At 37.6% G+C, this 15,621-nt stretch overlaps 1 protein-coding gene across 6 annotated transcripts in view; it reads left to right on the top strand.

Annotated features, from left to right (window-relative positions):
• Positions 1–14,919, top strand: part of tbc1d22b (TBC1 domain family, member 22B) — a 56,048-nt gene extending 41,129 nt beyond the window's left edge. For 4 of the 6 annotated variants that reach the window (XM_058784900.1, XM_058784899.1, XM_058784898.1 and 1 more), the window contains 2 exons: positions 8,423–8,518; positions 10,346–14,919. In XM_058784900.1, the coding sequence (XP_058640883.1) occupies positions 8,423–8,518; positions 10,346–10,474 (225 nt within the window). In that variant the 3' untranslated portion in view covers positions 10,475–14,919. Of the gene's footprint in view, positions 1–1,423; positions 1,775–4,233; positions 5,120–8,422; positions 8,519–10,345 lie in introns of those variants that run through there. The other 2 variants (XM_058784902.1, XM_058784903.1) reach the window with 2 other exon arrangements.
• The last annotated feature ends 702 nt before the right edge of the window (positions 14,920–15,621 follow it).

Genomic DNA, 15,621 nt, shown 5'->3' with positions numbered 1-15,621 from the left:
GGCACTATGAATGCTGAAAGGTATATAAAGGTTTTAGAGCAACATATGCTCCCCTCCAGACGACGTCTATTTCAGGGAAGGCCTTGTGTATTTCAGCAGGACAATGCAAAACCACATACTGTAGCTATTACAACAGCATGGCTTCGTAGTAGAAGAGTCCGGGTGCTGAATTGGCCTGCCTGCAGTCCAGATCTTTCACCTATAGGGAACATTTGGCACATCTTTAAACGAGAAAATACGTCAAAGACGACCACAAACTCTTCAGCAGCTGGAAACCTACAGTCATGGCCAAAAATATCGGCACCCTTGGTAAATATGATCAAAGACTGCTCTGAAAATTAATCTGCATTGTTAATCCTTTTGATATTTTATTTTAAAAATTCCAAAAAATCTAACCTTTCATTGCATAATATCATTATGAAATAAATGTTTTTCTCTAATACACATTGACCACAATTAACGGCACCCTTTTATTCAATACTTTTTGAAACCTCCATTTGCCAGTTTAACAGCTCTAAATGTTCTCCTATAATGCCTGAGGTTAGAGAACACCTGACAAGAGATCAGAGACCATTCCTTCATCCAGAATCACTCCAGACCCTTTAGATTCCCAGCTCCATGTTGGTGGTTCTTCTCTTCAGTTCACCCCACTCATTTTCTATAGGGTTCAGGAGTCTGGTGAGCCCCTATGTCACCTCCCATTAAGTGGTTTCCAGGAAGAATGCAGACTCCCATGAATGATAGCTGATCTTCAAATAATTTTTCAAACGCTTGAGAGGTTATGGGTGACACGTCCTTGAAGACCATGCTGCTCATACATTTTTTTTTCTTGTTAAAATGGCAAAAAGGTGTGAACTGCTCATATTCCTGTCATTCATTAATATTCTTTTGAAAAGTTTCCTTCCACTGATTTCCTTTCGTGTCCCGTCTGCGTGTCCTCTTTCAGACTTTCTTTTGATATATCTCCTTGCTCATTTCTTTGTCCTCTACATCTGCCTCCGTCTATCTGCCGCTCCATCTCTCATGCATGGCATTTTGACATGGATCTGTTCCCACAAGGTGGGTTTTATTGGATGAAGGGGAATAGTTGTCAGGTGACAAGTGCTATCCGAGAGAGGAAATGGCGAGCGGTGAACCATTATGCACACTTGCATGTCATTTGCTTCTGGTCGTTTTGAATCAGTGATGTTGCCAAACATTATTGATGGAAATTTTGGATCATCAGCCCCTTAAAGGCAACATATAAAACACCTTAAACAGATTTTGACACAATTTGTCTTATACATATTTGTACATTTTTAAGAAAGAAAAATACAGAATGTACCTTTAAACTCTGCTTCACGGGCACCGTTTTCCTCCAGGTTATTTTCCATCTGTTCTTATTTCTCCGTTTCAGGTTTTTTTTTGGTCTTTATTTCCTCAGGCGTTTTCCACAGCAGGGTCAGGGTCGGGGTGAGCAGGAAAGGTGGCATTCATCCACCTCGAAGAGGTAGAGGCGGGAAGTGTGTCAATGAGGCCAGCTTTACACAGACAGAGAAACTGAGCCATGATGTATGTTTTCAAGGTTAAGCCATGCTTAAATTACCTCTTGTGACCTGCCCTGCATCCTTTACACACCAATGTATGCAAATTTAATGATAGATCAAAGAGAGACATGCAGATCAAATGTGATGTTTTACCTCAGAACAAATCCTTAGAAAGGGCCTAAACCTTGTACATTCACAATGCATTTAACTTGTGTAATGTGATGTATATCAGAATACAAAATATAACAGAATATTTAGTGAGAAATAATATTGTTTGGTAATTAATATTACTGTATATGATCAGTTAAAGGTTTGGAGTAATTTTTTTTGTCTAATTTATTTAATGAAAAATGCAGTATGGAAAAACTTTTAAAAATAACTTTTAAAATAGAAATATTTTGTAACATTATAAATGGCTAGATTTATTTTTGCTAAATAAATGTATTAATTTCATGAGTAATGGAATATTCAGCTCTGCAATCACAGGATATTAAAATAATAATAATAATAATAAACTTCTTTTTAAATTGCTTTTTTAAACAATGTTACTATTTTTATTGTATTTTTAATCAAATAAATGCAGCCTTGGTGAGTTATTAGAGATTTCTTTCAAAAATATAAAATAAAAAAAAATCTTCACTTTTAACCAGTATTGTATATTATATCTTTCACTAGATACACATTCTTGCTTGTGTCCGTTTTTCACATTTGTGATGTTAAATTCTTGACTTTACAGTTTTGACTCATAAAACAACTACTATAGACTTTCTTCATTTCGATATACCTTGGAGATTTGAGTTGGAATAGATTTGTTCTAAAATGGTAAAAGGTCTTGTAAAATATAAAGTAGCTCAATGCTGCATTGGCAAGAGGTGCATATAAAGCAAAACTTGAACGTATCTGCATAGAACTGACTCATGAATATTCATTAAATTACATGAGTGGGCAGGCCAGTTATGTAGCAGTATTTGCATTATCCAATTCATGAGCTCAGCCATTACTTATTGTGATGTCGTAATGAGCTTCAAAACTTTTTGTATTTTGAATTTTTTTCATTATGATAACATGGACTGATGAAGCGTGCACAGTAAGGCAAGCAGATTGGGTACATTTTGATTTCATGTTGCCATCTAGCATTAATAACAGTCCTTTTTATTGTCATTTTGTATTAAACTACCATTGTTCAATTGACACTTTAGGCTTTTCTGATAACTCTGAATAATATGTTCCTGATTAATTGTTAATGAATACATTCATTGGCATTATCCAGTGAGCAGACACATGTTGCATGTTCGGCGGACCAGAGCAAGTTGATTAGATGAGGGTGTTTTGTCCAACAAGGCAAAGAAAAGAGCCTCAACTTCTCCTGGGCTCCTTTATCAGGTCCCTCCTGTAATTGCACGTTTGGCACAAAGACTCACTCCTCAAGATCAATTAGAGGTGCACAAAGAGCCCAGGCCAGAAAGAAAGAGATGTGGGTGAAAGAAATGAAGAAGGAGAGAGAGAAAGAGCTGTGAAGACAAAAAGGAAAGTCATGTTAATGTCTGACTGATGTTCTGAAGCATCTGCATCTCACGTCCCCTCCATTAGTGAGATGGCTTCTGTTGAGAGGTGGAGGAGGGAACGCTTGGCTGTGAATAACCCCATGTCGAATGCGTTCTTATGGGAGAGAGGACTTAATCATGAACGCTTCTTTCTTCTGCTTTTGTTTGCTTAGTCTTCAATCCTCTTAAGGCTTCCTATTGCTTCTTTCTCTCTTTAGCAGTCCTTTCTGTCCTTTTCTTATTCCTTACAAACAAACAAGTACTCTTTCAGTACCATAGTGCAGTGATGTCGTCATACATGTTAATACTACGGTACTTGTTGTATACTTGGTCCAAGATTGAAAAAGGAGAAACCATACAATTTTTGAAAGAATTGAGCTTTATTCAGCAAGAATGCATTTAACTGATTAAAAGTGACTGTAAAGACATTTATAATGTTACAAAAGATTTGTATTTCAAAATAAATCCTATTAAACGTTATATTCATCAAAGAATGCTGAAAAAAAACATGTTTTTTTTATTTTAAGCAGCGCAACTTTCAACTTTGTTTTCAACATTGACAATAATACAACATTTTTATTGATCAGTAAATCAGCATATTAGAATGATTTCTGAAGGATCTTGTGACATTGAAGACTGGGATAATGATTTTGAAATATTAAGTTTTAAAATATACATTTTAAAATATATTAAAATAGAAAGCTTCTATTTTAGAACATTTTTTACTGTAGTTCTGTCTTTTTTATCTCTCTCGTTGAACGTTAGTGTGTGTGTGTGTGTGTGTGTGTGTGTGTGTGTGTGTGTGTATAGTTATTTTTCAGACAAGGTTTGAATTTTTCCTTTTTAGAAACATCTTAACAGTGGCACTCTTGCTATTTTCACACAGAAGTACTCTTTAGTTCCTGATTCAGTGTATCTACTGGCAATTTTAATAAGTTGTTACTTTCAGAAAGATTAATAGTCAAGTGAGATTTGAACCTGGCGACTTGTCACACTTCAAGCTAGAAATATCTCTAGACTAACATTTCATAATTTGAGAAGCGATAAACTCAACTCTTAGATTTGCTCCTGTGTCTTGCGATTTCTTTCTGCTTTCATAAAAATCCAACTTTTTCCTCCTTCCTCATTGTCCTCTTCTTTTCCCCCTCTTTTCTCACTTCAAGGGGGACCAAGAGAAACAAAGTAAACAAAGCTATTTATAACCGCACGCTGCCTCTCAAGTGGCTGAATGTACTACACAGCACAAGTAGAGGGGGATGCTGGGGAGAGAGGAGGACGAATGAGGAGCGGAGAGGCGGATTGGGTGGTGTCTTCTCTAGATACGATGGGAATAACTAACACGACCTAATTCCCAATCCAATAAATTAGATAGATGGTAAAACTACATTAGGAGCTCTGTGTGCAGGCGCTCGACTGTAGCTGAATAATTTAACGAATAATATGTGTTGTTTTAAAACTCTTATTACTTATGATGGAAGTAAACCGTTGTTTTTATTTCTGGCTGAGGGAATGTGCAGTTGTTGGAGCCATGGCAAAGCCAGCAAAATCAAAATGTATATCCTAGCTTTTACTGGGAGATGGGTTCAAATCCAGCCTGCGCTGTGACCTGATACCTTTTATCCCCTCCTTCATAATGTCTTTGTGTTTGCTGTGCTTTTCTAACCAATAAAGACAGAAGAATCTTCTTGCAGATCTTGGCTATAAAACAACCAGTTTTCTCACAAGTCATCTTTGTGGGAGAAACAGTGTTCTTTTTATATTATTTATGTAATATTAATATTCTTAATTAGCCTTTACATTTTTAGTTTTCATTCTAATTTTACATTAATTTTAGTAATTTTTTTGTGCATTTGTCAATTTTATTAGTTTAAATATTTTAGCCAATATTCAGCTTTATTTATTTATTTATTTATTCATTTTTAGTCATTTTAGTGCTTCAACGTAATTGCCAAAGTAACTTTTCTAATTTTGTAAGGTTTTTTTTTTGTTTAGTTTTTTTGTTTAAGTTTTTCACATATCAACTTTATTTAGATTAACAAAAATGTTTTAGTTAACAATAACAGCACTGGTGAGGAACAGAGTGAAATTATAATCATTATTTTTTCAGCTCCCAAATCTTTGTTCATGTTAGTGTTCAAAAATGACCAGATTTGATTTCATTGGTTCTCAGAATATGGTTAATATTATCGACTTAAATTTCACTGTTTGTCAGAATTTCTTTTAAGCTATGGTATTAATTCAGGAGACTCTAAATATGGCACATATGGACATATGGTACATACTTTTGACACTGTCATGATGTTTTTCATAAACTGCTGTTTATGAAAAAAACAACTTTTAAAGCAGCTAACAGAAAATCGTTAATTATGAGCAGATGACTGTGGTGAAGAAAAAACTCATTATGAAGACAAAAAGGCTTTTGAGTGCCTAGAAAAGCGCTATGCAAGATGTAAAATAAGTCTCTGATGTCCCCAGAGCATATACAGGTGCTGGTCATATAATTAGAATATCATCAAAAAGTTGATTTATTTCACTAATTCCATTCAAAAAGTGAAACTTGTATATTATATTCATTCATTACACACAGACTGATATATTTCAAATGTTTATTTCTTTTAATTTTGATGATTAGAGCTTACAGCTAACGAATGTCAAAAATCAGTATCTCAAAATATTAGAATATTACTTAAGACCAATACAAAGAAAGGATTTTTAGAAATCTTGGCCAACTGAAAAGTATGAGCATGTACAGCACTCAATACTTAGTTGGGGCTCCTTTTGCCTGAATTCCTGCAGCAATGCGGCGTGGCATGGAGTCGATCAGTCTGTGGCACTGCTCAGGTGTTATGAGAGCCCAGGTTGCTCTGATAGTGGCCTTCAGCTCATCTGCATTGTTGGGTCTGGTGTCTCTCATCTTCCTCTTGACAATACCCCATAGATTCTCTATGGGGTTCAGGTCAGGCGAGTTTGCTGACCAATCAAGCACAGTAACACTATGGTCATTGAACCAGCTTTTGGTACCTTTGGCAGTGTGGGCAGGTGCCAAGTCCTGCTGGAAAATGAAATCAGCATCTCCATAAAGCTTGTCAATAGAAGGAAGCATGAAGTGCTCTAAAATTTCCTGGTAGATGGCTGCGTTGACTGTGGACATCAGAAAACACAGTGGACCAACACCAGCAGATGACATGGCAGCCCAAATCATCACTGACTGTGGAAACTTCACACTGGACTTCAAGCAACATGGATTCTGTGCCTCTCACTCTTCCTTCAGACTCTGGGACCTTGATTTCCAAATGAAATGTAAAATTTACTTTCATCTGAAAAGAGGACTTTGGACCACTGAGCAACAGTCCAGTTCTTTTTCTCCACAGCCCAGTTAAGATGCTTCTGACGTGTTGTCTGGTTCAGAAGTGGCTTGGTAGCCCTTTTCCTGAAGACGTCTGAGGGTGGTGACTCTTGATGCACTGACTCCAGCTTCAGTTCTCTCCTTGTGAAGCTCTCACAAGTGTTTGAATCGGCTTTGCTTGACTGTATTCTCAAGCTTGCGGTCATCCCTGTTGCTTGTGCACCTTTTCCTACCCAAATTCTTCCTTCCAGTCAACTTTGCATTTAATATGCTTTGATACAGCACTCTGTAAACAGCCACACCTTTCAGTAATGACCTTCTGTGACTTACCCTCTTTGTGGAGGGTGTCAATGTTCGTCTTCTGGATCATTGCCAAGTCAGCAGTCTTCCCCATTATTGTGGTTTCAAAAAACAAGAGATACCCAGAATTTATACTGCAGGGATGGTCATTTATTCAAACTCAAATGTAAATATTCTAATATTTTGAGATACTGATTTTTGACTTTCATGAGCTGTAAGCTCTAATCATCAAAATTAAAAGAAATAAACATTTGAAATATATCAGTCTGTGTGTAATGAATGAATATAATATACAGGTTTCACTTTTTGAATGGAATTAGTGAAATAAATCAACTTTTTGATGATATTCTAATTATATGACCAGCACCTGTACAGTATGTGAAGTCTTGGCTCAGGATACCCCACAGATACATTTTTATAGCTTGTTAAAATTGTCACTTTTAGGGTATGAGCCCAAACGCCTGATTTTGAGTATGTTGCTTTAAATGCAAATGAGCTGTTTCTCCCTGAGAAGAGGGCGGAACTTCAAAAGCTCAAGCTTGGGCATTAGCAGTGCTAGCCTTTGCAAATAAACATTCCACTATTAGTACAAGCCTGTTATCTTTACAGAAAACATACTCTGTTTCAAAGACAGTCATCTGATTATACTCTGCATAATAAATTTGCGTTTATGAATTACACAGACGGGGAGCACAGCGGGATAAAAATAACAATATAGCTGGTCTCATGCTATCACAAACTTTATAAGTCCCACTTCTGATTATGCGCTCGACAACTTCAAGCGATCGACTCACATTGCTTTCATATGCAACTTTTAACTACCACATTCCTATTCACGATCATTCTGGCAGCACGTGAAGGCAGCAGCAATGAAAAAGTGCCAAGAAGCTCTTTCAGAAAGGCAATTTGGAGAACAAACGCGTGATACTTACTTTGTCTGGAGCTGATGTTCGCACACGAAGCGTTGGTATTGATTCCTAAACATTTAGGGGACATTACCGTTTTTTTCCGGGATATTTCCTTCGAAAATGAAATTTAAGTGTCTTCGGCTCAGATGGGGGGAGATTGTGGCGACTCCTATATTCATTAGTGCATCCCAAAACACAACACTTGTAATGCCTCTTTGGCGCTGACATTGTATATATCTCCAGTAATGGCGGACTGCAGCTTCTCACTGGGCAGAGAGCATCACAAATGGGTGGGACTTTTTCTCCTCTGTGACGTGAACAGAGGGAGAATCTGAAACAGCTCGTTTGGAGAGACTGTTCATGATTTATTGGTTTTATAAAAAGAAAAATGAGTTGGTGGATTTTTAACATTATTGGCTGGTTGTTTTCACACACTGCAGCCACACAACCTTATAAAAGTGATTTTTGCATAATGGGTCCCCTTTAAAAGGAACTTCACTTATATACTTGCATGGGCTTGGAGCAACGCAAGGGTGAGTAAATGATGACAGAACTTTTCATTTTGGATGAACTATTGCTTTAGAGCTCAAAACTGGTAACTGAAAGGTTGCTGGTTCAGTTCCTTTCAAGGAGCAAACCTCAAGCCATCATTATTTTGCCCTTTGAGAAAGGCACTTAACCCCAGGGGCTGAGTCTCTAATAAGTGTGCTGTATGTCACTTTGGATAATCATCTGCTTAATGACTACTTAGTAATGCAAGAATGTGTGTTCTGCTCTGTGTCTGCTCTTGATCTTCAGGCGGAGTCTGAGGGATTCTCCCATTTTCACCTCTACGTGTGCGCTGCCTTCCTCATCAAATGGCGCAAAGAGATCCTCTCCATGGTGGACTTTCAGGTACTGACAATCTCGTGTGTCACGGCCGCTGGGCTTCATGAAGAAGCGTGTGTCGTTTACATGTGACCGTCTGCGCTTCCCACACATGCATGCATCACTGAAAAGCGTCCCAGCCGTCACTTACCCCGAGACTATCGGAGTAATTGGCCCTCCAGTGGAGCAGCCTCTGCTGTAACTGAATTTCACAGGCCAGCGGATTCACCACACCTCAGCGCCTGCGAAACGAGACTGTTCTGTTACTCGCCCCCCATTCTCGCTCTTCCGCGTTCCCTTTCGAAGGATCTCCACGCCTCAGCTCCATCTCTGATTCTCTCGTTCATTATTTGCCTCATTGTCAGGTTGGGTAGAGAAGGGTTAGATGAACAGCCATTTGAGCATGTGTTTATACTTGGGTTGTCAGTGGGTTAAAATAATCACATTTAATCATTTATGGACTGATGATCATGTTCACATCATCACTTTATCAAAATTTACTTTTATTTGATTTTAAAAACCATATAATAATAATAATAATAACTTTTCTTTTTTTTTTTTTTAGGAAAAGTATTTTTAGTCATATTGATCATATCACATGATCACAGATTTTCTTTTTTGATTTTAAAAAGTATCATATAAATAACAAATTCATAGTATTTTATTATTATTAATCTTATTATTAAATATTTTTATTAAGATATTATTTAATAAAATAAGATAAAAATTAATTACATAAAAATAGTCTCAAATAATAATTACATATTTTATTTTATCAATTTAATGTAATATATTGTTTTTGAATTTTCAACATCCTAAAGCTTTTTATGATATTTTTCTCGTATTTAAATTAGATTTTGCATCCCACATTTCAGTGTCGTCTTAGATTTTTGGATCCCACTCTTATGTATTTTTTTCACTGTCAAAATCCAGTCAGTTTCTCACCAAACCTCAAAGACGTTTTGTTGATGTTGCTACAGTCTTCTGGTGCTTTAACCGTACAAGAGATAGCATGTTGACTGAGTTTCATTTGTAGGTGATAATTCACACTTGTTGAGCTTTGATAGTAATTAATTTACAGCATACAAAGACTGCAAATGTCCCATCTGGATTTAATTTATAAATAAATTAGCCACTACTGATGTGTTTCTCCATTATTTACTGATAAATGAGCTTCTGTTTACAGGATTGCTGTTCCTGAGAATTGAACAAAAACACCTGTGCTTTTGACAATTCAGACTATAAATCAAATCAAATCAAAGCCATTGTGATGTAGAATTAGGTTAATACCATAATGGTTTAAAGTAAATTTAACAGCGTTAAACATCTTTAATTAGTCAGTTTATATTCTTGCACACACATGAGATGTCATGCCAGACTATTCGGTCGAGATATATATATATATATATATATATAGGCATTATGATGAGCACCATTTTTTAACCCAAAGCTCAAAGGCGCTCTGGTTTGCAACTTGAAAATCAATGATTTTCAGCTTCATGGCACTGTGCTAAAACTCCCAAACCGAAGAACCCGAGATCTGATCTTACACAGAGTGAAGCTGATTACGATAGATCTGCTCTTGTGCACTTACAGCAGCTGTAGGTGGTGGAAAGCCCACACATACACACAGAGCAGCCACCTAAGAGCAGCGCCAATCATGAATCACATTATCCTAACACTGTAATCATGCCGTGATTACAAGCATTTCCAGTTGAGAACAGTAAAAATGCATTTCAGAGAATAGATAATAGCCAGGAAACCGTATTTTTGCGGTGGAAAGCTGCTACCAGCAGCTGTATAAATGCCACTAAATGATCCAGTTTTATGAAATGTGTTTTTATGTCTTTTCAGAACCTGCTAATACTCCTGCAGAACCTTCCCACAATACACTGGGGCAACGAAGAGGTGGGTTTGCTACTGGCCGAGGCCTACAGACTCAAATACATGTTCGCTGACGCTCCGAGCCACTACAAGAGATGAGAACCCGTAAGCGGACCGCGGCTAGACCCTGCGAAACCCAGACGATGATCCGACCTAACAACGGGATCAGTCCAAACGGCTCTTCTTCGCTCGGTTTAATCTGACACAGCGAAGATAGAGCTCACCAATTTTCTCCAATGACGTCAAATTTGTGTCATCGTCTGTTACAATTCACGATCAAGAACGAGACGGCGTAAACAACCACGGACAAAGCGGATATTTTGGAAAAAACCTCCCAGAGATCTTGATGGCTGACAGTTCAATTTGCCTGCAGATGACTTCAGAAGATAACTGACAGTGAGATGCCGAGAGCCGTGGAATGAAAAGCGCTTATCAAACTAAAAACAGAAGGACTTGGCATCCTAGGCTTCCCCGCATCTTCCTCTATTTGTTACCTCAGATGTGGAGCAACCACCTCTCATTTTTATTTCTTGGCAGATCCTCATTTTTTTCTGTTCTCCCTCGCCGACGTTCTCGTGTTTTGTGTTATTAGACCATAATGTGATCTCCTTGGCCCTTTTGCTCATTGCCACATTGATTGTACCACACGCAGGTACACGGGTCGATTCCCATCCGTAATCACTCTGCGTTATTGAAGCTCTGCAATACATGAAACTATGGCAGCCGTAAAGGGTCATTTCTCAAGAGGCGCGGCTGAGCGTTTCGGATTCGAAGAATCAATATGCAACCGCCTGAGCAATGTGTTTGGGTTTTTATGTTTTTTAGAATCGCAAGACTGTGAATTTTAACAATCCACTGGCTTTGTATGCGTATGAAGCACAATTATTTCTTAGAAAATGAGTACTTTTAGAGCTTTAGTATTAACATTCGACTACTACTGAGGTAACGTTTCAGCACAGACGGCCGAATCAAACTGCGGTGAAATATTAATATGGCTTTATAAAGAATGAATATGAGGTCAGCCTATGAGACCACAGGACTGGAGTCGTGTTGAAAGGAACCTACTGACTTAGAGGCAGACTGAAGGGTTTTTGGGTTTCACCGTGTGGTACTGAAGCGTGGACGGGCGGTACATAAACAAATCCTAATCTTAAATACTTTTGGAGAACAGCTGATGAAATCTCAAAGCACTGTGAAAAGGCATCTACCATTCGATCTCCCAGGGCAACCGCATTATGCAGATGTTTATGCTAATCAGATGTAGATGATCTGATTATCTCCCTTTTCCCTTTGAACCCTCGTTTCACCTTTCGGTGTATTTATTAACTCTGGGCTGATACGTTTTGATTGGTGATTAATTGTTCACCTTCTGAATCTTTCCAAACTAGATGTGTGATTTTTATAAATCGGCGTGTAATGCGAAATGAATGACTCCGACTTATCAAAAGCAAATGTTTTCATTAAAATCGCTAATCGTTTCGTATAACTCGGACCAAAACCCTGCATGGATAATCTGAATAATAAATTAAATAAGTGTCTTTCTGCTTTAATTATTGAAGCAAGTGGAGTGTATTGATTAGATGGAGGTGTCAGAATCAGTTAAAAGTGATGCCGTTGAACTTCAAGCTCGGCGCTGTGGAGTTTGCTGATGTTAAACGCTTGAATAATGTACGTTTTGTCAGCTCGCTGTCCTTATTCATCCGTCAGTGACATTTGAAACCACCTGCGCCATACGGTCTCGCTGTTACGATCTATTTTTGATGAAGCGTTTGCGGTGCTGCACTTTTATTTTGAAGTGAACTGGAATGTACTTTTTTCTTTCTGTGTTATGTCTTTGCCTTTGCATATATTAATGAGCTAATATTCACTCCAGAGATAATTAGTTTGCTCGTCACCCTTTTAAAGTGTGCTAATGAAGGGGTGACTTATTGTCGAGTGTTGAGACGGCTGACCCTTGTGAGGAAATGGAGCAGTAATTATTCATGAGACGCATTAAGTGAACTTCCAGATTAGCTCCCGGTTTTAGTCTTTTGAATGTCGTAAATGTCTGAATTGATTGTATTAATGAATCTTGTTCAAGTCAACATGAAATCAAAATGGACACCATTTGCTTTATTAATACACGTTGCTGATCTTATTGTGTGCGGTACGTCGGTGCACACAAAAATCTTCTGCTTCTGAATGATCTTTTCTTTTCTCTTGATGTCAATTAGGCTATTGAATAATGTTAACCAGTAAGATGCTCTTGAGGGTGAACATCCATGTCTCTCAAAATAGGGGTTTTGTGCAGACCTATCCCCCTTTCTCAATGTAAAATCAAAAGTGTGGCATGTTGTATATTTATAGCTTCCCTTAATCAGTTAATGCTGTGCCAAGCTTCCTAACCGAAGGCTAATTGAAAGGGAAATATTTAATTGAACCATTTTTAGATTCAGTAATATAATGCGATATTTAAGAATATTAAGAATAAATACACTATCGTTCAAAAGTTTGGGCTTGGGAAGACTTTTCTGTTTTTGAAAGAAGTCTTTTATGCTCACCAAGGCTGCATTTATTTGGTAAAAAATGCAGCGATATTGTGAAATATTGTTCAAATTTAAAACAACTGTTTTCTATTGGAATATATTTTAAAATGTAATTTGTGACCCTGGATCACAAAACCAGTCTTAAGTCGCTGGGGTATATTTGTAGCAATAGCCAAAAATACATTGTATGGGTCAAAATTATCAATTTTTCTTTTATGCCAAAAATCATTAGGATGTTAAGTAAAGATCATGTTCCATGAAGATATTTAGAAAATTTCTTACCGTAAATGTATCAATTAAATTTTTTATTAGTAATGTGCATTGCTAAGAACTTCATTTGGACAATTTTAAAGGCGTTTTTCTCAATATTTAGTTGTATCTCAATACAATAGTTGTATCTCGGCCAAATATTGTCCGATCCTAACAAACCATGCATCAACGGAAAGCTTATTTATTCAGCTTTCAGATGATGTATAAATCTCAATTTCGAAAAATTGACACTTAAGACTGGTTTTGTCGTCCAGGATCACATTTATTTCTGTGTTGCTTTGCTGAATTTTCAGCATCATTACTCCAGTCTTCAGTGTCACAAGATCCTTCAAAAATCATTCTAATATGCTGATTTGCTGCTCAAGAAACAATTCTTATGATTATCGGTGTTGAAAACAGAAAGTCTAAAAGAACAGCATTTATTTATTATAGATTTTTACTGTTGCATAAAAGTATTTATTTGCTTCCAAAATTGTTTTTGAATGGTAGTGTACACTTAAAAAGCAATCATCTATCATTTCTATTAGAGCACCCATAAATCTGTTTCGGCCAATAGAATAGCTTTGAGGAGGGAGGATAGGATTCTGCAGCAGTGTCAGATCTGATAGAGTCTCAGGAGGACTTTTTTTTTTAACAATCCATTCATTCTCTCTCACTTTCCATCATCCAATCAATTCCTAATATTAAAGTCCAACCCTGCGTTTTGTTCTGGAATATTCTGTTCCACTTGGTTGCACGTGCTGTTTCATGTTGACTTTAACTCTTCTGGGCATCTTTCATCATGAATATTTTAAAAGTCTGGATTTCTCAAACACATCTTGATTGTATTACATCTATTGCCAACATGTGCATTCATACTTTGTTTTTGCAAATACACATTAAACCACAGGTTTTTGAACTGCATATGGTACAAACAATGAGTATTACCATATTGTGAATCTTACTCATTCATGAATTCATGTTATTTTGTTTTGTTTTTTACTTTGTTCTGCCCTTTTGATTTTGAAAGAGTCAGCTGTGGTTGGTAGACTTGATGTTTTTTCTTTGTTTGTTTTTATTGCTTTTCTTTTTCTTTTTTTTTTAAGAAAGAAAAGAAAAATTGAGCGCCGTGCTGGTACGGCCGCCATGTCTATTTATAGACATGTCCTCTACGTCTTAAGTTATTTGTCTCCTTCCAGTGACTTGTCCTGGGATTTCCTGCTTTCTTCCTTCTCTCCATTTTGGGCTCCCCGCTTGGCATTATTCCTCCCTTCGTTTATCCATTTCATCCATCGGGCCTGTGTTTGAAAGATATGCTTTCTTTCTTTTTTGATTTATTCAAAATGTTCTCTATAATTTTAGGATCAAATATTTGCCTTGGGTCTGCAAATAGAAATGGTGCTTCTCCCTGTATTAGTCATTCTACTTGTGGAGAGAGTCATTTTTTTGCAGTTTTATGATAATGTAGATGTGAAAGAGCAGTACTGTGGTTTATGCGGCTCATAGCGTCATGATTGTGTTCACAGTTTGCAATGCAAATGAGTCTCTGTAGCAGCTTCATGGCGCGTCCTAACGCCAGATCTTTTATTTGTGTTTTCCTCTCTGCGTAAAATGCCAAAATCCTCGAGTCATTGGGTTCTTCTTGCTTAATCAGTGCTTTTGTAGTCCATGCTGCTTTTAGCCTTAAAGAAAAGAGGAAACATGGGAGTTTTCTGCTGTATATTTAATTTTTGGATCCTATTAAACTGTTGGTACTCTGTTTTAATTTCATTATTGTGTGTGTGTGTGTGTGTGTGTGTGTGTGTGAAGAATGACCGTGTCCTCTTGATGAGTCCAGGCAGCTGACGCTCGGAAGCGCCCTGTGGAAATGTCAGCTGTAATTAGCGCTTGTTAAGCAAATGGCAGGGTTAATGACCTCGTCGTCTCCCTGCCCACAGCCACAGTCTGTTGACTGTTGACTGACTGCGACCGAACCAGCATTAAACATTTATTATTCAATTTGACCGCTACGTCCAAGGTGTTGATGGGCACTCCTGGATGCTGTGAATTTCAGGGGGAATTATGGGACATTATGACGGCTAATTGTGCAGCTCGGTGCTTATTTTTAGCCGTCCTGTCAAACATCAGAACACTTACGGGGGAAAGAGACCGAAGGACAAAAGGTGATTTCACCGACACTCCGATATTGGGTGACAAGTAAGTCCGTGGAGAGAGTGAACTGAGAGAGAGTCCGCTGACGGACTGACAGGGAAAGTGTTTTGGGTCTCTGTGGTACGGTGTCCTCGTGAGAAATGACGAAGGAAGATTTTTAAATGAGTCATTCTGAATTATGTGAAATGTTTGGCCTTTACATGTCAGCAGCTTTCTGCTTTAGGGGGCTCTGTGTTGGAGAGGACCGAAGGTAACGGCACGCAACCAAACACAGTCACTGAATAAACTGATTTTTAGGCATTAACCCCTTTAGCTGTGGTA

This window comes from Onychostoma macrolepis, chromosome 08 (genome assembly GCF_012432095.1).
Source record: "Onychostoma macrolepis isolate SWU-2019 chromosome 08, ASM1243209v1, whole genome shotgun sequence".
Taxonomy (NCBI): Eukaryota; Metazoa; Chordata; class Actinopteri; order Cypriniformes; family Cyprinidae; genus Onychostoma; species Onychostoma macrolepis.
This window is presented reverse-complemented; position numbering and strand designations above follow the sequence as displayed.